Below are 25654 nucleotides of genomic sequence, written 5' to 3' on the forward strand. Positions count from 1 at the left end.
TTTGTTTTTTGGTGTCTCCACTACATGGAGGGGCCCTACAATACTATGCAGACAGGCAGTTGTTGTGTCTACCTCTTCTGGCAGCACAGGCTCTGAAGACCGACTGATGGCCGACACCGGCTGGGGCTCGTCCAATGGCTCATCCAGCTCGTTATCCGTGTAGCCCCCGCCCTCGTCTGCCGTGTCCTCATAGTCACTGGTCAGCCGGCTGTCCATGCTCAGGTAATCAGCACTCATCGCTGACAGATAGGACATACGGTCATCATGCAGGTCCAAGTCCTCCTCTGAACCGTCCAGCTGAGAGAGAGCGAGACAGAAATCACAGGAAGTTGAATCAGTCCATCTGGACACAACGTTTACTGATGCTGGAAACTGTCGCGCCATAATAAAGGCTACGTCTTTTCTCTATTTTAGATGAAGTCGTTTGTCCTCATCTCCGTCTGTGAATGCAGACATTTGGAAACAGTGTAGAGATGAGTGGTAAGTTACAGTGTGACAACAGGTAAACTCCACTTGTACAAACGGACACATGTGGTGGTATCACACTGAAACAAAAAATACCAGTGTTGGCCAAAATGACCACGGGTATTATTGGTCAGCTAAAAAAATGTCAATGTCACGCATCATTCATTTATCTGTACCAGTTTACCTAACCTGATGGTTTTACTGTACTAATTTACCTAACCTGATTGTTTTAACTGTACCAGTTTACCTAACCTGATGGTTTTACTGTACTAATTTACCTAACCTGATTGTTTTAACTGTACCAGTTTACCTAAGCTGATGGTTTTACTGTACTAATTTACCTAACCTGATGGTTTTAACTGTACCAGTTTACCTAAGCTGATGGTTTTACTGTACTAATTTACCTAACCTGATTGTTTTAACTGTACCAGTTTACCTAAGCTGATGGTTTTACTGTACTAATTTACCTAACCTGATGGTTTTACTGTACTAATTTACCTAACCTGATTGTTTTAACTGTACCAGTTTACCTAACCTGATGGTTTTACTGTACTAATTTACCTAACCTGATGGTTTTAACTGTACCAGTTTACCTAAGCTGATGGTTTTACTGTACTAATTTACCTAACCTGATGGTTTTAACTGTACCAGTTTACCTAAGCTGATGGTTTTACTGTACTAATTTACCTAACCTGATTGTTTTAACTGTACCAGTTTACCTAACCTGATGGTTTAACTGTACTAATTTACCTAACCTGATGGTTTTAACTGTACCAGTTTACCTAAGCTGATGGTTTTACTGTACTAATTTACCTAACCTGATGGTTTTAACTGTACCAGTTTGCCTAACCTGATGGTTTAACTGTACTAATTTACCTAACCTGATGGTTTTACTGTACTAATTTACCTAACCTGATGGTTTTAACTGTACCAGTTTGCCTAACCTGATGGTTTAACTGTACTAATTTACCTAACCTGATGGTTTTAACTGTACCAGTTTGCCTAACCTGATGGTTTAACTGTACTAATTTACCTAACCTGATGGTTTTAACTGTACCAGTTTACCTAAGCTGATGGTTTTACTGTACTAATTTACCTAACCTGATTGTTTTAACTGTACCAGTTTACCTAACCTGATGGTTTAACTGTACTAATTTACCTAACCTGATGGTTTTAACTGTACCAGTTTACCTAAGCTGATGGTTTTACTGTACTAATTTACCTAACCTGATGGTTTTAACTGTACCAGTTTGCCTAACCTGATGGTTTAACTGTACTAATTTACCTAACCTGATGGTTTTACTGTACTAATTTACCTAACCTGATGGTTTTAACTGTACCAGTTTGCCTAACCTGATGGTTTAACTGTACTAATTTACCTAACCTGATGGTTTTAACTGTACCAGTTTGCCTAACCTGATGGTTTAACTGTACTAATTTACCTAACCTGATGGTTTTACTGTACCAGTTTACCTAACCTGATAGTTTTAACTGTACCAAAACCAGTTTACCTAACATGATGGTTTTAACTGTACCAGGTTACCTAACCTGATGGTTTTACTGTACTAATTTACCCAACCTGATGGTTTTAACTGTACCAGTTTACCTAACCTGATGGTTTTAACTGTACCAGTTTACCTAACCTGATAGTTTTAACTGTACTAATTTACCTAACCTGATTGTTTTAACTGTACCAGTTTACCTAACCTGATGGTTTTACTGTACTAATTTACCTAACCTGATGGTTTTAACTGTACCAGTTTGCCTAACCTGATGGTTTAACTGTACTAATTTACCTAACCTGATGGTTTTACTGTACTAATTTACCTAACCTGATGGTTTTAACTGTACCAGTTTGCCTAACCTGATGGTTTAACTGTACTAATTTACCTAACCTGATGGTTTTAACTGTACCAGTTTGCCTAACCTGATGGTTTAACTGTACTAATTTACCTAACCTGATGGTTTTAACTGTACCAGTTTACCTAAGCTGATGGTTTTACTGTACTAATTTACCTAACCTGATGGTTTTAACTGTACCAGTTTGCCTAACCTGATGGTTTAACTGTACTAATTTACCTAACCTGATGGTTTTACTGTACCAGTTTACCTAACCTGATAGTTTTAACTGTACCAAAACCAGTTTACCTAACATGATGGTTTTAACTGTACCAGGTTACCTAACCTGATGGTTTTACTGTACTAATTTACCCAACCTGATGGTTTTAACTGTACCAGTTTACCTAACCTGATGGTTTTAACTGTACCAGTTTACCTAACCTGATAGTTTTAACTGTACTAATTTACCTAACCTGATTGTTTTAACTGTACCAGTTTACCTAACCTGATGGTTTTACTGTACTAATTTACCTAACCTGATGGTTTTAACTGTACCAGTTTACCTAACCTGATGGTTTTACTGTACTAATTTACCTAACCTGATTGTTTTAACTGTACCAGTTTACCTAACCTGATGGTTTTACTGTACTAATTTACCAAACATGATCGTTTTAACTGTACCAGTTTAGCTAAGCTGACGGTTTTAACTGTACCAGTTTACCTCATCTGATGGTTTTAACCGTACCAGTTTACCTAACCTGATGGTTTTAACTGTACCAGTTTACCTAACCTGATGGTTTTAACTGTACTAGTTTACCTCACCTGATGGTTTTACTGTGCGTGAGAGGAACATGCATACCACCTCCTACAGGCTGCATCATTCTAGCAATCCTATAAGTTTATAAAAGCCACACTGTGCGATGTGGATCTAATGCTCGGTACGGCATCAAGTTTGATGTATGTAGACTGTTAGGCTGTGTATTGGTGAGAATCTGGTGATACGATATGTATCTCGATACAGGGGTTATGATTCAATATATGGTGATATATTGTGATACAGTAAGAAAGGTGATATATTGTGGTTTCATAGGCCTGTGTTCTTTGTGCTTATGCTACTTCCTGTCTAAGTTTACGTTGTTGAGTTGGAGTGGAAAAGTCAAATGGCTGAAGATAGATTACAACACTGTTATCTAGCGGTCTTGGGGTTACACAACACAAAATATTTGTTACGAACCTTTACATGTAAACAACAAAAACCCATATAGTGGTTTTGAGAATCGATACAGTATCACAAAAGATAATATCGCGATACTCAAGTGTATCGATATTTTCTTCCACCCCTATAGACTGTACGATAACACCTACTGAATCACAAGCTACGACGCAAGTCCATAAAAATGTCGTCAACATGCGTGCCGGATCAGCGCTTGCAATCAATCTACGCCGCTGGTAGAGCAACATGACGCCAAGCAGGAATCAAGTCCTTTCAATAGTCACCGCAGCTCGTTTTGTTGCTGGTTTTGTTGAGTCCAGGGCATTTGGGTCACAGATGCTAACAGTGTGTTTGTTTGTGTTTAGCAAAGATTCTGTGTGGCGTTGATCAGTGCATCATTTCGTGCTGCAGTTCTCTTGGTTGGTTAGAAGATGTAGGTCGTAGCAGCGGTCACATTGTGAGACGGTCATCCTACATTTCTGACACTGTCAGACTTTTGTCCCAGGTTATCTTCGGTTGCAAGACCGTAATAACGGCCGTCTTTGAACCTGTCTCACAGTGTGACGTAGGACCACCATTTTGGAGCCACAACCAAAAATATTGCCACGTTTAGTCATCTTTCATCTGAGACGGCCCAAATCACACAGTCTGTAGGAGGCTTAACATAAAGGGCCTAAGTCTTAAAATATGGATGTTTTTCTAAAATTCCCAAAATTCCTGTTTTATTACAGTCATGGTTTTGATCAAAGAGCAGTCAAATCCATTCAAGCCAACAGCAAATGCACTTACCTTGCCCTCACACACCCACACAGCTCTTTCTTGCTGTTCTCGAATTTTTTCCTTCACACTGCCGAACCACGCATCATTGGCTGAGTTCAGGTCAATGGTCGCTAAAATTGCAAAAAGACAGAGAGGTTGTTTTTTGTCCTCAGGGAGGACAAAATACCACCACCATCAATTCATGTTACAAAGCAGATGCAACACTTGCAACGCAGATCACATAAACTACACTAAATCCCCAGTAAATACCACTTGGGAGGTATCAGCGCAAAGATCTTAATTTTCATGAACACCTACCGGTGAAAAGGTGCGAGCAGGTCTTCCTCAGCTTGACAGCCTGTTCGTAGAGTTTCCGTGCACTGCGACTGGATCCTGGAGTCAGGCGGCTCCTCATGGTCTTGATGCCTTGTTTACTGTCTGGGTTCAGGAAGACCACAATGGGATACCACTGGGTATAGTTCAGGGTGTCCACCGCCTTGGGAGTCACATCCAGCAGAGCATGGAGGTCCTGGGGAGACAGAGGAGGTTCAATGGATTCATTATGGGGAGGATTATTTGGTAAGGTGTTGCACAAACTAGAGCCTGACATTTTTGCCTAAACCCAATGGAGTCTGACGGGATCCGAACCCGACTCATCTCGGGTTCATATTGGGTTTAGGGTTGTAGCACCTATTTAAGATATACTTCTTTCACAAGTTTCCCCCTCACACCAGATCTGATCATGGACCAGTGAGCGATAGATGAACCAGTCAGTGTGTGATGCTGCTTCTTTTGGATTAGAGAGCAATGACAGAATGAATAATGACAAGGTGAGATCATCATGGACCTCATGCCAGTACATTTTGATTCCACCAGAAGAAAAAAGATAGCGTGTCCTCCTTAGACCTGCTGCACTTTAAAAAGAATCTATTAGGCTCTTTCATTTATTTAACTTTATATGGAATGTCCCAGACCAAAGGCTAAGCTAATTATTTCAGTTTATTTTACAGACCTATGCTCTGAGACTTTATTTGAGAACGTGGGTGAAGTTAATACTACAATCTTTAAGATTCCCCTTGTTGCTAAAGTTACTGACATCTGTGGACACCACGGTAGCTGCAGCAGTGTTTGAGTAATCCAAATCCCAGAGATTCATTCATTTCAAATTAAACAGAGTCACTAGCGCTGCTACTTCTTCTTTACCACGTGCTTTTGCTGTGTTAGGTGATGTTGGTGAAGTCTTGAAAGTTGTTTATCATACCTGCTCAATGATTTGTCGAATTGTGTTAAGTCTCACCACGCCCGAGGATTTCTCACTTCCTGCATCCTTGGGCTCAGTTTCTAAAAGAAGAAACAATAACTGTCAGATTTGTGACACTGTGATCTGTAGTGAGAGTAGGGAGCAGGTGGAGGAGAGCCTGGAGAGGTGGGGCTATGCACTGGAGAGAAGAGGAATGAAAGTCAGTAGGTGCAAGACAGAATACATATGCATGAATGAGAGGGAGGACAGTGGAATGGTGAGGATGCAAGGAGTGGAGGTGATGAAGGCATATGAGTTTAAATACTTGGGGTCAACTGTCCAAAGTAACAGGGAGTGCAGGAGAGAGGTGAAGAAGAGAGCGCAAGCAGGGTGGAGTGGGTGGAGAAGAATGTCAAGAGTGATTTGTGACAGAAGGGTAGCAGCAAGAGTTAAAGGGAAGGTTTACAAGATGGTAGTGAGACCAGCTATGTTGTATGGTTTGGAGACAGTAGCACTGATGAAAAGACAGGAGGTGGAGCTGGAGGTGGCAGAGTTGAACATGATAAAATTTTGATTGGGAGTGATGAAGAAGGACAGGATTAGGAACGAGTATATTAGAGGGACAGCTCAGGTTGGACGGTTTGGAGACAAAGCAAGAGAGACAAGAATGAGATGGTGTGGACATGTGTGGAGGAGAGATGCTGGGTATACTGGGAGAAGGATGCTTAATATGGAGCTGCCAGGGAAGAGGAACAGAGGAAGGCCCAAGAGGAGGTTTATGGATGTGGTGAGGGAGGACATGCAGGTGGCTGGTGTGACGGAGGAAGATGCAGAGGACAGGAAGAGATGGAAACGGATGATTCGCTGTGGCGCCCCCTAACGGGAGCAGCCAAAAGTAGTGGTAGTAGTAGTAATAACTGTCAGTTTTGGACTCACACATTATAAAAAGTACAACAAATAAAAAAAGGGTTTGTATTGGTGCCACTGGTACAAAGGAAAATCACAAGTACAGCGCCACAGTACTATTACACAACAGTACTATTACACAACAGTACTATTACACCACAGTACTTTTACACAACAGGACTTAAGATGAACTGAAAGCAGACAACCAGTATGAAGACATACTTGTAGACAGTAATTTCAAGTATCAAAGCGTATTGGCTACTCCGTCATGTTATATACTATGTTATATACTATGACACCGTGTAAGGTGAAGCGAGGGTTAATATATTTCCGTGAGCCCAGACAGAACACCTCAGAGTACTTACTGGCAATGATGAACTCATTTGGCAGACTGCTCGCCAGTTTTTCATTGACTGCGTCGGCAATGGGTCCAAATATAACCACGGGTCTCCGGAAACCAGCTAAGACACATCAATAAACCAGACAGAGTCAACCGAGGACAGTGAAAACGGTACAGCCACAACAGCAACTCATGAACACACGCCAGTTTGCCACTCAATAACCGCAACACAATTCCAACCACTGAATGAACACTTATTACTCTGACATAACACTATCATAACCACATGTAGTTTTTTTTTTTTTTTTTAATTTCCCCATTTTTCTCCCTAATTGTACCTGGCCAATTACCCCACTCTTCCGAGGCGTCCCGGTCGCTGCTCCACCCCCTCTGCTGATCCGGGGAGGGCTGCAGACTACCACATGCCTCCTCTCATACATGTGGAGTCACCAGCCGCTTCTTTTCACCTGACAGTAAGGAGTTTCTCCAGGGGGATGTAGCGCATGGGAGGATCACGCTAATCCCCCCAGTTCCCCCTCCCCCCCGAACAGGCACCCCGACCGACCAGAGGTGGTGCTAGTGCAGTGACCAGGACACATACCTGCATCCGGCTTCCCATCCGCAGACGTGGCCAATTGTGTCTGTAGGGACACCCGACCAAGCCGGAGGTAACACGGGGATCCGAACTGGCGACCCCCATGTTAGTAGGAGATTTTCATTATTTCTTTGTCAACAAAATTGTGCATCATGACATGACAATATCCACATTGCATCTTGATACAACACCACTGAACCACTGAAAATACTGAATGATTGTATAGCCCTAACCTTCTCGTAAGACCACCCTCTCGTAGGCCGGGAACCGTGTGGTCACTGGCGTGGCAGTCAGGTCCTCGCGGCTCTTGCGGAGATCTTTCTTCTTTGCCGCCCTTTGACCACGTAGCCTCCAGAAGTCTCCTCTGTCATTGCCTGATGCGGCTCGCTGAGCATTCTGGACATTGGCCATTTGCTCTGCCCTGTGGTGTGAAACAACAGGGAACAGGAAGTCATTCATTCATTCATAGTTCACGTTACTACCCCAGAAAGACACTGGGGGATCATTTACAAGTGTGGGAAGTTCAGAGACTTCAGTTTACATGACATGCATATCTTGGTGTCCAGATGAACCGATCGACCTTCCTGTGATATGGACTTCTATCATACTAAACCCCGGCAGACACACCTGCTCTTGTTGGGTATGATTCCCTTCTCCAGCAGCTGGTTGTCTTGGTCAGTGCGTATTGCCAGCCAGTTCCCTAGCTTCCCATCATAAAGGGTGTCTGTCACCTTGAAGATCTGTCCTCTGGAGAAAGGAAGGCTCTGAGGGGCCTCCTTCTCATACTCAAAATGGGTCCTGATGAAGAAAGAGTCTCCTCGCCCAGAGGCTAAAATGTCCTTGTAAACTGAAATAAAAAGAAAAAAATAGGAATACTACAGTAAAATGTGGGCTCTACTGTGTTAACACCCATACAGAGGTATTATCTTTGTAAATGTCAGGCGCAACTGGCACAAATAGTTATTGGTAATGGTATAGGAACTTGTCATATCCTCATTTTTACAGCCTTGCTAAAAAGCCTAAATCTCTTTTTGACATGGGTTTATAAGTTCTAGTCCAGTACCTTATTGATGGACTACATTTACTGTCCTTGTAAGTGTAACTAAGACATTTTGCCCCTAACACAACTCTATTATGCGGCACAGTGGCGCAGTGGTGAGCGCGGTCGCTTCACGGCAAGAAGGTCCTGGGTTCGAGCCCCAGGGTAACCTTGGGGGTCATCCTGGGTCATCCTCTGTGGAGTTTGCATGTTCTCTCCATGTCTGCGTGGGTTTCCTCCGGGAACTCCGGTTTCCTCCCACAGTCCAAAGACACGTAGGTCAGGTGAACTGGCCATACTAAATTGTCCCTAGGTGTGAATGTGTGTCTGTTATGTGTGGGCCCTGTGATGGACTGGCAGCCTGTCCAGGGTGTCTCCCCGCCTGCTGCCCAATGACTGCTGGGATAGGCTCCAGCATCCCACGACCCCAATAATGGATGGATGGACAACTCTGTTATGTTTAGTGATGTAGCAGTAGTGCAGCCCCATCTGCCAAACATCTTTATGTATTCAAAAATTAGAATTTTTTCTTGCCCATGCTGCACTCTTCCATGTAGATGTGACATTATTTGTTTTGTTTTTTTTCCACCCAATTGTTGGACAACTACTCCACTCTTCCGAGCCATCCCGGTCGCTGCTCCACCCCCTCTGCTGTTCCGGGGAGGGCTACAGACTACCACATGCCTCCTCCCATACATGTGGAGTCGCCCACCACTTCTTTTCACCTGACAGTGAGGAGTTTCACAAGGGGGACATAGCATGTGGGAGGATCATGCTATTCCCCCCAGTTCCCCCTTCCCCCGAACATGCGCCCCGATCGACCAGAGGAGGTGCTAGTGCAGCGACTAGGACACATACCCACATCCAGTTTCCCACAGACATGGCCAATTGTGTCTGTAGGGACGCCCGACCAAGCCGCAGACAACACGGGGATTCGAACTGGCGATCCCTGTGTTGGTAGGCAACGGAATAGACCACCATACCACCCAGATGCCCAGATGTAACATTATTTGATATTTAAAGTTAAATGTATGTGTCACTCTTTTTTTACCCTACATTGAAACAAATATTTCAACACTCAACATCCCTTCCTTGTTTCATTCAGTCACAGTTTTGCACGTGAGTTGAGGTATACACAGGTGCCTGTCGCCCCGGGCAGGATGGAGCCAGGTGACAGCAGACTAGAGGCAGGGGACAGCAGACTAGAGCCAGGGGACAGCAGACTAGACTAGTTTCTTCTTGTGTGGGTAACAGCAGTACTGACAGGGAGCATGCCGCCAGGCGTGTACCTTCAGGTTTGCTCTGAGCAAGAATGGTGACGTCCTCTCCTTTGGGAATCTCAAGGAGGTACAATACAGCATCCTCCCGTACCATGCCCCTGAAGTCCATGTTGTTCACCTGACACACACACACACACACACACACACACACACACGCACACACACACACACACACACACACACACACACACACACACACACACACACACACACACACACACACACACACACACACAAAAATGAAATAAAAGTTATCCATATGAAACAGTTGTGATTGCTCCCCTAGAAGGAAGCCATGGGGAGTAGTCCTGAACTCCCAGTACTACAGCGCCTGCCTCTGGCACACCTGGAGAGAGAGCCCTGATGGCCATATCCAATGAACCACCAGCTGCAGCTGTGACGGAGGCATTGGAGGAAGAGTGACACCGGCAACCAGACGGCGGAGTGAGAGACGACCACAGACACGGACAACAGATGAATGGCACAGAAGGTTTGGTACCTTGTTTCCCTTCTTTTTTTAACCCCCCCCCTTTTTCTTCCCAATTGTACCTGTCCAATTACCCCACTCTTCTGAGCTGTCCTGGTCTCTGCTCCACCCCCTCTGCCAATCCGGGGGGGCTGCAGACTACCACATGCCTCCTCCCATACATGTGGAGTCACCAGCCGCTTCTTTTCACCTGACAGTGAGGAGTTTCACCAGGGGTATGTAGCACGTGGGAGGATCACGCTATTCCCCCGAGTCCCCCCCCCCTCCCGAACAGGCGCCCCGACCGACCAGAGGAGGCGCTAGTGCAGCGACCAGGACACATACCCACATCTGGCTTCCCACCTGCAGACACGGCCAATTATGTCTGTAGGGATGCCCGACTAAGCCGGAGGTAACACGGGGATTCGAACCAGCAACCCCCGTGTTGATAAGCAATGGAATAGAAAGCTACGCTACCTGGACACTTTGTTTCCCGTTTGTGTCTCCCGCCCTCTCCTTTCTGTCTTCCAGAGCGACCCCTGTTAAGTCTCCCAGCACACCGTGAAGAAGGACCCCGACCAGGAAGAAGCTCACATTGATTCAGCCCCCTCCCTGCCCCACCGTGTAATTAATAAAGCACATTTGAGGTCTGTAGCACCAGTTTGTCCCTGTCTAGCGTCTCTCCCAGACCCGCAGCCCACGCAATGTTAGCTGTGAACAGTTGTGCTGTGTATGGTGCAAATATAGAGAAAACCCCGCCAGCGTGTGCAGTTTTTAAAGGGAACCTTTGCTGATGTTCACCCTTATTTTCATTTATCAACTGTAGGGATGACATTCCTGTAACATTCACAATACTCGTCATATTGTCTGTGCTGCTGTACCCTGTTATAACGAACTGGCTTACTTCCGTCCTCCCTTGACATCAGCGGATGCCAAAAAAAACCAACAAGGCTTACTGGATGGGATGTTCATAGGCAACATCCTATTCATGACGATAATGTTACTCGTCTGTCATACCTGAGGCATTTCCAAACTGTCAACACAGAGGAGACTATAGATGAGTTTGTGTTTTAAAATGTTTTGGAGAGCAGTGACAACCAAGACCCGCAGCAGGTGCGAGCCAACAATAACTGACGGTGTTTGTGTTCAAATGGTCAAACAGTGCCAACAGAATTAAGAGTCACAGTGCAAGTTTCTGGATGCAGATGTTAATTGAGCGGGAGATTGACAGGAGGATTGGTGCAGCATCAGCAGTAATGTGGACGTTGTACCGGACTGTTGTGGTGAAGAGGGAGCTGAGCCGGGAGGCAAAGCTCTCAATTTACCGGTCAGTCTTCGTTCCAACCCTCACCTATGGTCATGAGCTTTGGGTAGTGACCGAAAGGGTGAGATCGCAGATACAAGCGGCTGAAATTAGTTTCCTCCGTAGGGTGTCTGGGCTCAGCCTTAGAGATAGGGTGAGGAGCTCGGACATCCAGAGGAAGCTCGGAGCTGCTGCTCCTTCACGTCGAAAGGAGCCAGTTGAGGTGGTTCGGGCATCTGATCAGGATGCCTCCTGGGCGCCTTCCTTTGGAGATTTTCTGGGCATGGCCAACTGGGAGGAGACCCCGGGTAGATCCAGAACTCACTGGAGGGAGTACAGGTCCAATCTGGCCTGGGAACGCCTTGGGATCCCCCAGTAGGAACTGGAGGGCGTTGCTGGGGAGAGGGACGTCTGGGAGTGCCCTACTTAGCTTGCTGCCACCACGACCCAACCCCGGAGAAGCGGCTGATGATGAGATGAGATGTGCAAGTTTCTTTGTGGACAGTTTTTTGGGTGTTCTGTCGTAGACGCCTGGCTCAGAGGGTATGTCAATGAGAAACTCTTGTACAGTAAGGGTTCCCATTCCTTTTAGGAAATAATTTTCCTGGACTTTTCCAGGAATTTTGTTTGGCTATACATGGCAGCTGTTTCTCATAGTAGGTCATATAATTCAGTATTAATTATCAATGGAAATCTCAAAAGTCTCTAAATAGACTGTGTAATCTTTAGCTGGTCACTGAACATAATGCGTAAAGTTCACAAAATTGTGTGCAATGTCAGCGGCAAAAATTACGAATAAAAATAAGTGATCCCAGCTAAAAATGACTCCAAAAAATCCATCTCAGCAAGTAAAAACATGCTTTACAATTTCCATAATTTCAACAGTATCTCAAAGACATCTGGTCATTTTTGTAATTTTCCAGGTGTTTTCTATGAATGGAAAACTAGTCTATAAAGTTTCAGCTTTCCAGGTCACATGGGAGTGCTGACAATGCATACTGGCACGTATACGTGCAGAAGAGCTCTGTCGGCAGGATAACACTGATCTCTCAGTCAAAATGAATTGCTTTAAAGCAGCAATGGTTTTAAAAGACTAGATTATTTATTATCATTACAGGATTATTAGTGGAGATCTTCCCCTTTAACAGATAACAGCATCACCAGAGCAGGATGGACGTAGCCTCACCTTCATGATCTGATCCCCTACGCGGAGGCCCTCCTGTTCAGCTGCACTGTCCTCCTGTACACCAGCGATGAAGATGCCCACATCATTTCCTCCTGCCAGTCTCAGACCAACACTGTCCCCCTTCTGGAAACGCACCATCCCCGTGTTGGGTCTGGACAACAGGAAACATTATTTTTGTTGTTGTTATATACAGGGAAGAATGATGATGAAGAGATTAGGGTAGGAGGAAGGAGAGAGGAATGGGGGAAGGAAGGGAGGAAATAAGAAAGGAAAATAAGAGGAAAGCAATGAAAAGAGAAAGTTGAAGGAAGCAAGGGGGAAGCAAAGAAGAAGAAATGATGGAAATGAGGAACAAAGAAAATGAATGGAAGAAGGGAAGGCAAGAAGGAAAAACGCAAGGAAGGAAGTGACAATGGAAGGAAGCAAAGAAGGAAGGAAGGAAGGAAATGAGGAGGAAAGGGAGAAGAAAGTAAGCAAAGAAGGGACCAGGGAAAGAAGAGAGAGGGAGGAAGCAAGGAAGTGAGGAAGGAACGAAGGAAGGAAGGAAAGACGGATGAGGGAATGAAGGAATAGAGGTAGGAAGTACGGAGATAATGAAGGAGACAATGAAGGAACGAAGGAAGAAGAAAGGAAAGAACGAAGTGAGGAAACAAAGAAAGGGGGACAGGATAAGAGTGCAGGGGAATTCCCAAATTTTTCCATTCTAAAAATGCTTTTCTGACTAAGGATAACGTGAGATGTAGTACAAAATGAAAACACTCTATAGCTCAGGCTGATATACAACCACCGATGATAAGTATACAAACCCAAATATTTCCTGGTCCTCGATGCTGGGCTTTAGTGGCACCTTTGGAGGGGCGTGAACCTTGGGGGCCACAGCTGCTGCTGGTGCTGAAGAAACAACACAGACATTTAAATGGCAGACTACGAGACAGACAGATGTCACAACATCTGTTCTTTCTGGATTGGCTAAATTTAAGCAGAGGGGGTGGAGCAGTGACCAGGACAACTCGGAAAATAGGGTAATTGGCCAAGTACAACTGGGGAGAAAAAGGGGGGGATCAAAAAATAAACAAGTAAATTTGCTTAGCAATATTACTAAATTCATCACTACGACTTGGAGACTGTGGGACAACTATATGAAGGTACATTTTCCTCCAAAACAAATGCATACGGGCTTATTTAGTTTTTAGGAATGAACACCAACATTACTTTCTTTTCATATGAACATGTTTTATATAACTAGCTGACTGGTGTCTACCTGGAGGAGTTCCTGGTCGTGGTTCCTCCTTTTCTGCTGGCGAAGGAGGCGTTTCCTGTGCAGCTCTGTCTGCACCTCTGAAAGGTGTCACCAAGGCACCCATTTTAGCCAACCTGTTGGACGGGTCCTCCCTGATAAAATCAGAAGTTTATGACTTACTACATTGATGAGAACAGCCTTACAATGCTGTTGAGCCACTCTGAATAGGTCTCTCCACAGTTGTTATAGAAACGCTCCTTGAACTAAGTCAACAGACCTGGAATACCACCAAAGCATGGTGATGTAATCGGCATAACCTACATTTTACGACTCATTTTAAGACATCTGGATTTATCTAATGACACACCAATCTCGGAACCCAGAGGTAAATTGTCGTTCAACGATTTAGCTCTGGGTACAACGGCCAATATTCCGAGGCTTCCGGTGTTCCTATGAAGACTTCCTCTTCCATGCGCCCGTCACCGTTTACAGTCGGATTAGCAACTGGAGACGCCAGAATGGAGCTGGAGTTGAGAGACGACGTCTACGACCAGATTGTTTCACAAGTAGTCGACACGGGTTGAACGTTTGTCCACACAATACACAAACTTCGATACTATTTGGAGGTGTTTTAGGCCCCACTACCATAACAGAAAAAACAGGGTTGGAACCTGTCACTCTCAAATTGATTGACAGGTCTCTTAATACAAGGGCAAACACTAAACAACTGAGGTTCTAATGTTTTCTGATGTGAAAGGTTTGTTTGACTCGGTAATGTTTGAAAACATGGAAGTAAAACAGACCCATATTTTCAGTTAGCGTCTATTGTGAAAAACACATAATGATTATTTTCAATCCATAATTCAAGCTCTTCAGTTACATATGTAAATATACCTGTTTTATATGGTCAGATAAATCACAAATTGGCCTTTAAAATTAAGAAAGACCTATTTATAACGAATAAGGCAACATTAAACAAATACAATCATAACCACAATCTATATCAAAACATAAATGAAGTGTGGACACACCTGTGCACACAAAAAGCTGTTTTTAACCCTTTCTTTTAATAATAATTACATTTATATGTATATTATTTATAATTAATAACAATAATAATTTCAATAATAATCATTACATTTATGTGTATTATCTATAATTAATAATAATAATAATGATCATGTATAATAATAATCATTATATGTATATTATTTATATTGTATATTTATATTTTTCACTAAAGTCTTCATTTTTTTTAAAACATTGAAAGTGAAACCAACTTTGGCTTCACTTGGGTTTGTTGCCACTCAGCACAGGGCGTGCTCCTCCAACAAAAATGTCAAATGAGATGGTTCACTGACTGGTTGCAGGTGGACTGGGTTTACCTGGGCTTCTCCCGTAGCCTCTCATTGGAGGAGTGGGAGGACAGGTCTGAGTGATGGGCCCGCCTGTCATCCTGCGGCGAGTACGAGCGGTATGACTCGATTTCAGAGATGTCTGAGAACGGACAGTGAGACAGACAGTATCACAGACAGGTTGGGACGTAGTGTTACCTTCACAAACAGCCACAGCAGCTCTGTCTTCTGACTTCCTAACACTGTAATCTGTGATAAAAAGACTGCTCCATGTCCCTTTTTTCTTTAAGACTATAAAAGGTGTTGCAAGATTTTGACAGTCCAAGGGTTCATCATACTCACCCAACATACACAAATGGAAATCAACGTCCAATTTACATAAAAAAATAAAATTAAAAAAAAACCCCAGAAAAACTGCAAAGTGTAGTTGTTTGTTTTTTTTTTTTTTGGAGTGACATGAGCGATTAACTATGTGGGTCTCATCACAAACAGACTCGGGCACTTGTGCCTCAGGTGATTTAGTAAATCTGACAATCTGACAATCCTCACTGACACACAGCCAATCCCTTTTGTTCTCAGCGCTCTCCACAGAGCCGCTACTAGGTGGAACCAGCCAGACAGCTGCTACAGCGACGGCCATAACATAATGAAATTCTGCCATAACCAATGAGTGAGTTATTATGTTAGATTAGATAAGCCCTTCCAAAAGTCAATGCGCACACGCACACAAACACACACCCACACCACACCACATACATACACATACACACCACACAGGCACACGCATGCACATACACATACACACACACACACACCACACACATACAAATACAACCACACCACACACACACCATACAAAGTGGGTCACAAGTCTCCAGGGCGTGTGGCAAGGCCCCCCTCCCACCCCACCCCACTTGCAAAAGCTTTGGTTAGCGGGACATTTACCATCCCTTTTAGTCTGGTCCCTACCAATCACAGCCTGCCCTCTGGCCATGTGACATTAAAATTTTGAACAGAAGGATGAGAAATAATTTTGTTTCAGTGTTGCCTGGTGTGCGGTTTGAATTGCCCACTCTGGACATGGTTATTAACATTAATGGAGTGTGTGTTGAAACTCATTAAAGTAGCTAATGTGGTCAGTAAATGTTGCTTATTGGTTTATTTATGCACATGACAAGCTGTATGCAGGGTCGAACGTAGAAAACATGGAAGGTGTGTAAAATTTATGAATTTTATTTTACCATGGTTTGGGGACAAGAATCATACAAATACATCACAGAAAAGCAACAAAAACAGCACAACAACAACAAAGTCAAAACATTTTCTTTTTCTTTACAGTTTCTTTGGTGCACACATATTCTTTAAGCAGGGGGCTTGCATAACTTGAAGGCTGCTGGCCAGACTTCTCATTTAAGTGGACAGGAGCTGATGCCTTTGTGTTTGGAGTGACTCTCACCATCGAGCTCCGAGTCGCTGTCAGCCATTGGAGGGATTCGGATCAGCACCTGCCTCTTGTCTCTCTGCACCACCAGCTGCAACTTCCCTCGGGACTTCTCAATCAACTTTCCAGCATCGCTCAGAGACAGGTTTTCTGTCACTGTACCATTGATCTGGGAGAGGGATTGGGAGGAAGGTGGAGGAAAATTAACAAGAGAAAAATAATTAAACAACCACCTTCTGTATTACAGAGTACAATAGTCGCTCTTATACAGAAATCATGAATATGTGCCGTTTAATTTATTTTTCTTCAACGTTGGAAAGTTGAGAAAGTCAAGATGAACTGATTAAACGTTCTGTGTAGAGTACAGTGTGTGAAATTTGCAAGGGGCTCCACTTCCATGTAAAAGAAAATATTTCTTCCTATATTAATCCGATTCACTTGTTGGCAGTTGCTGATTAAAAACGCTGAGTTTTCCATTTTATAATGAGTAGATGTAAAAAAGTGATTATTAAATGAGTAATAGGACACCTATGAGACTTTAAAGCTCGCTAACATTAACAGAAGTTTAGAAATACACCGATCAGCTAAAACATTAAAACCACCTGTGTAGATTCCACTTATGCTACCAAAACAGCTCTGACCTGTCAAGGGATGGACTCCAAAAGACCCCTGAAGGTATCCTCTGGTATCTGGCACCAATACGTTAGCAGCAGATCCATTACGTCCTATAAATTGCGAGGTGGAGCTTTCATGGATTGGACTTGTTTTTCCAGCATATCCCACAGATGCGCAATCTGAGTGAGATCTGGGGAATTTGGAGGCCAAGGCAACACATTGAACTGTTTTTCATGTTCCTCAAACCATTCCTGAACAATTTTTGCAGTGTGGCAGGGGGGATTATCCTGCTGAAAGAGGCCACTGCCATCAGGGAATACCGTTGCCATGAAGGGGTGTACCTGGTCTGCAACGATGTTTAGGTAGGTGGCACATGTCAAAGTAACATACACATGAATGACAGGAACCAAGGTTTCCCAGCAGAACATTTCCCAGAGCATCACACTGCCTCCTCCAGCTTGCTTTCTTCCCATAGTACATCCTGGTGCCATCTCTTCCCCAGGTAAACGACACACACACACACACTGGGCCATCCACATGATATAAAAGAAAAAGTGATTCATCAGACCAGGTCACCGTTTTCCATGGTCCAGTTCTGATGCTCACGGTGGACAGGGGTCATCATGGGCACTCTGACTGGTCTGCGGCTATGCAGCCCCGTACGCAGCAAGCTGCGATGCACTGTGAGTTCTGACACCTGTCTATCATAGCCATATTTTCTGTGGATTGTCACCTTGTTGTGGTGGAGAAGCTTGCGTGGTCCTGAGATCCCAAGAGCAATGACAGCTGGTGCTCCGCTCCTGGAAGGGTCACACATGGCGGTAAGGTCAAAGGAGAGGTCCCTGACAAAGAGCAATCTAACCAAGACCTCAACGGTGGAACAGGCGGAGGATGATGGCTGGCTTTAGGGAAGCATCACAATGGCTGGAAAAGCAGAAGAAGGCTGCAGCAGAAATGGGCCTCCGGTCGTCTTGGACTCCATGCCACTAGAACCTGACCCAGATCTGTCAAGGACCATGTGATGGCTGTCTGTGCACCAGACTCCCCACGATAAACAAAGTCAAGCACAGGCATCCTCCATAAAGGAAATCCACCCTAACATCCCGGATTAAGTCCTATGGTGACCGGCAAGTGGCGACGGGGACAGGATTGTGAGATCAGGAAGTCCCTAGTCATGTGCAGGCACATCAGAAAGTGCTAGATTCAGTCGCTGGGCTCTTGGAATGAGGTAGAAAGCGCCCTCCGGTAGTTGCACCCACGACTGAGCAGCCCTCTTTAGGATCCACTTTGCTCACCCCACCTGGGGAAGGGGCTACAAGAGGTGCCCTAAAAATAGCCTGCCTCAAACCTCCTGACTGGGTTACTGCATCCAGAGGGATCACCATATGCAGTCAGAAACACAGAAACATGAACTTTGGAGCCTAGAATGTGCGAACACTGATGGATAGTGCAACCAGTGGCAGACCGGAGAGGAGAACGGTGATCATCACTAGAGACCTGAAGAGATCCCGGACTGACATAGCTGCCCTTTCTGAAACCCAGCAGGCAGACAAAGGACAACTGAAGGAGGAAAAGGATGGTTACACTTTCTTTTTGAAAGGAAAAGCTGCTGATGAGCCCAGGATCCATGGCATTCGATTTGATTTGCCATCAGGAACCAGATCATCAGCCACCTGTCTGAAATTCCTGTGGGGATCAGTGAGCGTCTCATGACCATCCGTCTGGTGCTTTCAAATAACCAGATGGCAACAGTTGTGACTGCCTTTGCCTCTACTTTGGACTCTGAAGAGGAGGTAAAAGAAACCTTCTACACCTGCTTAGACGAGTCACTGTCAAGAATCTCCAAAGAGGATACGATTATTCTCCTAGGAGACTTCAATGCCAGGGTCGGCCAGGATCAACACCACTGGAAGGGCACTATAGGAAAGGAAGGCATTAGGAACATCAGCTCCAATGGAGTTCTGCTTCTTAGCAAATGTGCTCAGTATGACCTCACCATCACTAACACTCTGTTTTGTCAGAAAAAAACAAATTTAAGGCATCTTGGAGACACCCCCACTCCAAAAAGTGGCATCTCTTGACTATGTCATTGTACGAACCAGGGACCGTCATGATGTGAATCATGAGGGCTATGATCGCTGCAGATGACTGCTGGACAGATCAGCGCCTCATCCGCTCCACAATGTCCATCAAATTCAAGAGGAAGAGGAGGGCTCCAAAGAAGCAGATCCGGCCAAGACTGAACCTAGAAAACCAGAATGAAACTGTCACCCAGCACCAACTTCAGTCCTCTCTTAGGTAAACCCTCCAACAGAAATATCCCGATTACACTGAGAAGCACTGGAGTCTGCTCAAGTCCACCATCCTCAACACCTACAAAACCACCTTTTGGTACGAGTCCAGAAAACACCAGCACTGGTTTGATTAGAATGACATAGAGATAGAATCACTCATCTCCAAGAAAAGAAAAGCCTTTCGTGCCTGGTAAAATGCTGTAACCTGCAAGGCTAAAAGACTGGCTAACTCAAGAGCCAAGGCGGGAGATGGGTGAGGGAGCTTAAGAACTCTTGGTGGACAGAAAAGGCTCTGGAAATCCAGCAACAGGCAGACTCAGGTGACACCAGAGACTTTTTCAGTGCTACCAAGGCCGTCTATGGTCCAAGCAACCGCGGCTTAAACCCCCTGCGCTCAAAGGATGGGCAGGAACTACTGAAGGACAACGAGTCCATTAATGTCCGGTGGAAGGAGCACTTCCAGGAACTCCTCAACCACAACAGCACAGCTGAACCAGACAATGCCAATCACATTCCCGAGAGTCCCGTCAGAGAAGACACTGGGGAACCTCCCACCATGACAGAGGTTCAAGATGCCACCAGGAGCCTTAAGAACAACAAGGCTGCCAGTCCAGATGGCAGAGATCCTGTGCCACATCCACACCCTCCTCCGCAAGGTCCGGGAAAGAACTTCCCTCAAAGCTCAGGGATGCTCTAATAGTGGCCATATTCAAGAAAGGGGGAAAACGCAGAATGTGGAAACTACAGGGACATCTCACTCCTGCCAACAACAGGACAAAGTCCTCGCTCGCGTCCTTGCAAACTGACTGCTACCAACGGCTGAGGAAATATTCCCATAATCTCAGTGTGCTTCTGCCCATCAAGAGGTACAGCAGACACGATATTTACAGCACGCCAACTCAAAAAACCAAAACAAAACAAAACGCCATGAACAAAGGCAGCCTTTGTACATGGCTTTCATAGACCTGACAAAGTCCTTTGACTCAGTAGACCGCCAGGCTCTGTGGAGCATACTATCAATATATGGCTGCTCTGACAAATACGTCAGAATATTGCAGTTTCTACATGACAGCATGTCAGTCACAGTGTTTAGCAACAGCAGCTCTGAGTCAGAGCCCTTCAGTGTGGAAACAGGGGTCAAACAGGGACGCATCATCGCACCCACCCTGTTTGCCATCTTTATTGCTGCCATACTCCACTTCATTGGTGAAGAGCTGCCACAGTGGATCCCAATCCTACACAGAACTGATGGCAGGCTCTTCAACCTTAATAGGTTCAAGGCGAAGAATAAAGTCTGCAATATCACCATCATGGAGCCTCAGTATGCAGATGACAATGCCATCATAGCACACTCCGCAGAAGACCTCCATGACATTCTGAATGCCTTTGCCAAGGCATACAGAGCCCTAGATCTAGCATTAAACATCAAGAAGACCCAGGTCCTATATCAACCTCCACCCAACCAGCCATCTACCCAGCCCACCATAAAAGTGAACAACAAAATTCTTGAAAATGTTGATCACTTCCCCTACCTCGGCAGCCTTCTCTCCTCAAAATCTGCCATTGACTCTGAGGTCAACCGTCACCTGAGTTGTGCCAGTGGTGCTTAAGTCAGACTCAGGAAAAGAGTTTTTAAAGGACGAGACGTAAAGGCAGAAACAAAACTCCTGGTCTACAGAGCTGTTGTTTTCCCCACCCTGCTGTATGGAGCAGTCATGGACCACCTACACCAGGCACCTGAGAGCCCTGGAACAATACCACCAAAGATCCTTATGAAAGATCCTGAGGATCAGCTGGAAGGACAGATGCATCAACATCAGCATTCTGGAAGAAGCCAAAATGACTAGCATCATCACCACAATAATGCAGCACCAGCTCCGATGGACAGGCCATGTCATCCGCATGTCCAACACACATCTCTCCAAACAGATCCTGTACTCCCAGCTGAAGCAAGGTCAGCGAGCTCCCGGCGGGCAAAAGAAACGTTATCAAGACCAGTCTGAAGAAATTCAACATCACACCGAGAGACTGGGAACACATTGCACTGGATAAGCACTTCTGGATGAAATTCGTGCAGGAAGGAGCTGAATGTCATGAAATGGAACTGCACTGTGCCACACAGAAAAAAGCGACAGCACTGCAAGGAAAGAGGGAAAAAGGCTCAACCACCACCACCAACAACCACCACTTTCCACTGTCCACACCGCACCAAAGTATGTGGATCGCGGATCGGCCTCTACAGCCATGTGAACATCCACAAGTAGACAACCCAATGGAGAGGACAGTCACACTTGCTTCGAGTGACCGCTGATGATGACCATAGCCAGCATTAGCTTTTTCAGCAATTTGATCTACAGTAGCTCTTCTGTGGGATCGGAACAGATGGGCTAGCCTTCACTCCCCACGTACATCAATGAGCTTTGAGCGCCAATGAACCTGTCGCCAGTTCACCGGCTGTCCTTGCTTGGACCACTTTTGGTAGGTACTGACCACTGCATACTGGGAACATGGCACAAGACCTGCCATTTTGGAGTGCTCTGACCCAGTTGTTTAGTCATCACAATTGGGTGCTTGTCAAAGCTACTCAGATCCTTACGCTTGCTCATTTTTCCTGCTTCCAACGCATCAACTTCAAGAAAGGACTGATCACGTGCTGCCTAATATATTTCACCCCTTGGCAGGTACCATTGCAATGAGATAATTAATGTTATTCACTTACCTGTCAGTAGTTTTAATGTTTTGGCTGATTGGTGTATAAATACCCATCTAATAATTTTCAAATAATTGTTAATAATAGCATTACAAGGCTAAAGTTAAGTTCAGGCGTAAAGTCATATGTATATGGTTTAAGTTAGGGCAGATGTTTTGGTCTACAGTCTAGTCTGTTAAGTTCTACTAGAGGCTAAGTTTAAATTACAAAAAGGAAGAAATTAGATACAACTTTTTCAGTCATATTAATAAAATGGTTGTCAGTGAAACGAAGGGGGGTACTCCCGTCTGTCACTGCATGAAAAAAGCCTATGTTTTTTTTCACACAGTGACAGACAGAGTAGCCCCTTTCATTTCACTGTATGTTTTACTTTGTATTTCTGTGCATGTGACAAATAAAGTACTTGAACTTGAAAATTGTTAAGTTTTCAGCTAATGTTAGCAGTGTGTTTTGAGAGCTAATAAGTGCCCTATCACTCATTCATAAATAACTATTTACAGCCACTCAATGTAAAGCATTACCATCGATTTTTTTTTTACGTTTTCATTTCATTCAGGTTGTCTGATAATGTTGCCATATTGTAATTTGATTAAATTTTACTGTATATTTGTAAAGAAGGAAATGAACAGGGACTATGTTGAGCGATAAACACAGCCAGGGAAAATCAACAAAATCAACAACAGCCTTCCCAGCTCACATCCTCCATTATATGCGTTGATATTACGCTGTTACTGAAGCCCATGAGCATCATAAGAACCATTTACTCAATTATGAAACCACAACTGTAAAACTGGTTGTAAAATACAAAAGATTCATGAAGTTCTAAGGACAATGGACTTTATTATGATCTAGATTTCATATTTACGATTAAAAACTGAGAGATGGCTAAGATCCAGCGCCATTTCTGAGAACATGGAGGATGGATCCAGGCCTTTAAAGCCTACCTTCAGAATGATGTCTCCTTCCTGGAGGTTTCCATCTTTGCTTGCAAGACCTGTGCTGGTCATCTCCTTGATGAAGAGCTGACTGCCCAGACGAAGGCCGTACTCTAAAGACAGGGAAAAAAGGTCATCATTAAAGTAAATATGAGAACATACAGGATACGGTCAGTAAATTCCTCAATGATAATGTTGTGGTAACGGACTTTCAGTTTCATTTGTTGGCATTCTCACTGCATAAATATATAATGATTCTGAAGGATGAGTTGGTTTCCAAATCAAAGTCATATCTGCTTTGAGGTTGAAAATACATAATTAAGCCAATCACAGAAAGTTGAATCAGTTCATCTGGACACAATGTTTATTGAGAGAAATGTTTCATTACTCATCTAAGTGATGTCTTCAGTCTAAATTGAGTGCAGGTGTCCCCACCCTTATACAGGGCATAATGATCACAAACGATCGGTTTCGTATGCAAATTGCCCTGACCATTAAGTAGAGTTTCAACGGCCATGTGTACTATTGACGGAGGATTTGGGAATGTTTGCAATCATAGCATTGTAAGATGATGACAGATGTACCCATAACCCCCCCCCCCACCCCTGCCCCTTGGTTCAGGGATGTTCGCTCCCTCATCACATAGATAGCCTCTTTTGCACCTTTTCCACTACATGGTACTGGCTCAGCTTGACTCGACCTGACTCGCAGAGTGTCGTTTTCCATTACCGTAACAGTACCCCTCAGTGTAGCTGGTTTGCATTGATTTTGGTACCTGCCCCAGTTTTTTGGAACCTCGACAAAGGTGGTACCAGAAAAGTAGTAACAGTTACCAAAATGCCGGTACTTTCCAGTAATGCAAAACGAAAAAGTCGAGTCGAGTTCAGCCGGTACCATGAAGAGGAAAAGGGGCATTTGACTCCCCGCTCAAACCAGCATTCCTCCCTATCAAGGATGTGCACATCCTCATCCTTGAAAGAGTGGCCGCTGGCCTGTAGATGGTGTAGACTGTGGAGTCCTGGTCTGACGTGTCAGCTCTCCCGTGTTGTGCCATCCTCTTGGCAAGCGTCTGTTTAGTTTCCCCAATGTACAAGTCACGGCAATCATCCCGGCACTTAACAGCATATACTATATTGCTGTTTGTGCCGGGGGACCTGATTCTTGGGGTGGACCAACTTCTGGTGCAGCGCGTTTTGGGGTTTGAAAGCAACTGAGACACGGTGTTTAGAAAATACGCGCCTCAACTTTTCTGAAACTCCCGCCACATACGGAATCACCACTGGTTTACGCTTAGGCAGCTGTTGTCCTTCTCCTCTCTTTGATCAGCTGGTGCACTGTTTGGGCGTCTTCCTGGCTTTGACAAATGCCCAGTTAGAATAACCAAACTTAACCAGGGCCTGTTTAATGTGGGATTTATCCCCTTCCCCGGCTACTGTGTCAGTGGAGATGCTGTCAGCTCGGTGGTACTGCGTCCTGATGACTCCTAGAGTTTGTGCTCCAGTGGATGATGAGAGTCAAACCATAATTACTGATCAGGATGTGTTGGTTTACGGTAAACATCAACAATCAAATGTCCCCCATCACCAATTGTAATTTCACAGTCTAATGCCCATTTTCCACTACATGGTACCGGCTCAACTTGACTCGACTCACCCTTTTTTCGTTTTCCATTACTGGAAAGTACCGGCATTTTGGTAACTTACCACTTTTCTGGTAACACCTTTGTCGAGGTTCCAAAAAAACTGGAGCGGGTACCAAAAATCAATGCAGACCAGCTATACTGAGGGGGTACTGTTACAGTAATGGAAAACCACACTGCGAGTCGAGTCAAGCCAGTACCATGTAGTGGAAAAGGGGCATAAGAAGGCTAACCTGTCATGTTCCACATCCTCCCTGGTGAACTTGATGTGGTTGTCCACAGAGTTAATGTGGTCGTTGAAATGTGGTACGTCCTGAGATTTAATCTTAACCTAGGTGTCGTCCACAGATCTGAACCATTGGCTAGGTGGTGTCCCTGGATAGGACATCTGAGCCTCTTTTCCACTTCCTCCATATACAAGTTGGCCACTACAGGTAAGACCGAGGAACTCATCGCACATCCATGCCTCTGCCTATAGTACTGCCCCCTGTCTGTGAAGTACGTGGACTGAAGACACAGCTTCGGGAGCAGACACACTTGGTCAGTGTTAAGGGTGGTCCTAAAATCGGTTCAGTTAGAATCTGATGTTAAAACAATACTTTCCTTTTTTCCGTGGCGGTGTGGGGAAAGTTTCCTAGCCCGAGTCAAAGGCATATTCTATACTGGCAGTACTCTTCATAAGAACGACTCTTCTGGTGGTCAGTTTAATTCAGGGACTTTCTTCAATTAAGCTTTTGGCGAGGGTTCAAATCACCTTGACACTCAAACTCTCCATTTCAATTTGAACCAATTAG

At 44.6% G+C, this 25654-nt stretch overlaps 1 protein-coding gene across 4 annotated transcripts in view; it reads right to left on the minus strand.

The window, feature by feature from the left end:
* Nucleotides 1-25654, minus strand: part of tjp2a (tight junction protein 2a (zona occludens 2)) — a 61561-nt gene that overhangs the window by 17973 nt on the left and 17934 nt on the right. For all 4 annotated transcript variants that reach the window (XR_008811084.1, XM_056290373.1, XM_056290372.1 and 1 more), the window contains exons 6-19: nt 23231-23334; nt 16683-16836; nt 15257-15368; nt 13893-14023; nt 13438-13522; nt 12632-12782; nt 9686-9794; nt 7985-8204; nt 7591-7778; nt 6788-6883; nt 5538-5617; nt 4595-4805; nt 4307-4407; nt 73-297 (exon numbers count right to left, since the gene is read on the minus strand). Coding sequence is in view for 3 of the 4 variants with exons in the window: in XM_056290373.1 (XP_056146348.1) it covers nt 73-297; nt 4307-4407; nt 4595-4805; nt 5538-5617; nt 6788-6883; nt 7591-7778; nt 7985-8204; nt 9686-9794; nt 12632-12782; nt 13438-13522; nt 13893-14023; nt 15257-15368; nt 16683-16836; nt 23231-23334 (1967 nt within the window). In the remaining variant the exon portion in view is untranslated. The remainder of the gene's footprint in view (nt 1-72; nt 298-4306; nt 4408-4594; nt 4806-5537; nt 5618-6787; nt 6884-7590; nt 7779-7984; nt 8205-9685; nt 9795-12631; nt 12783-13437; nt 13523-13892; nt 14024-15256; nt 15369-16682; nt 16837-23230; nt 23335-25654) is intronic.

This window comes from Lampris incognitus, chromosome 12 (assembly GCF_029633865.1).
Source record: "Lampris incognitus isolate fLamInc1 chromosome 12, fLamInc1.hap2, whole genome shotgun sequence".
NCBI lineage: Eukaryota > Metazoa > Chordata > Actinopteri > Lampriformes > Lampridae > Lampris > Lampris incognitus.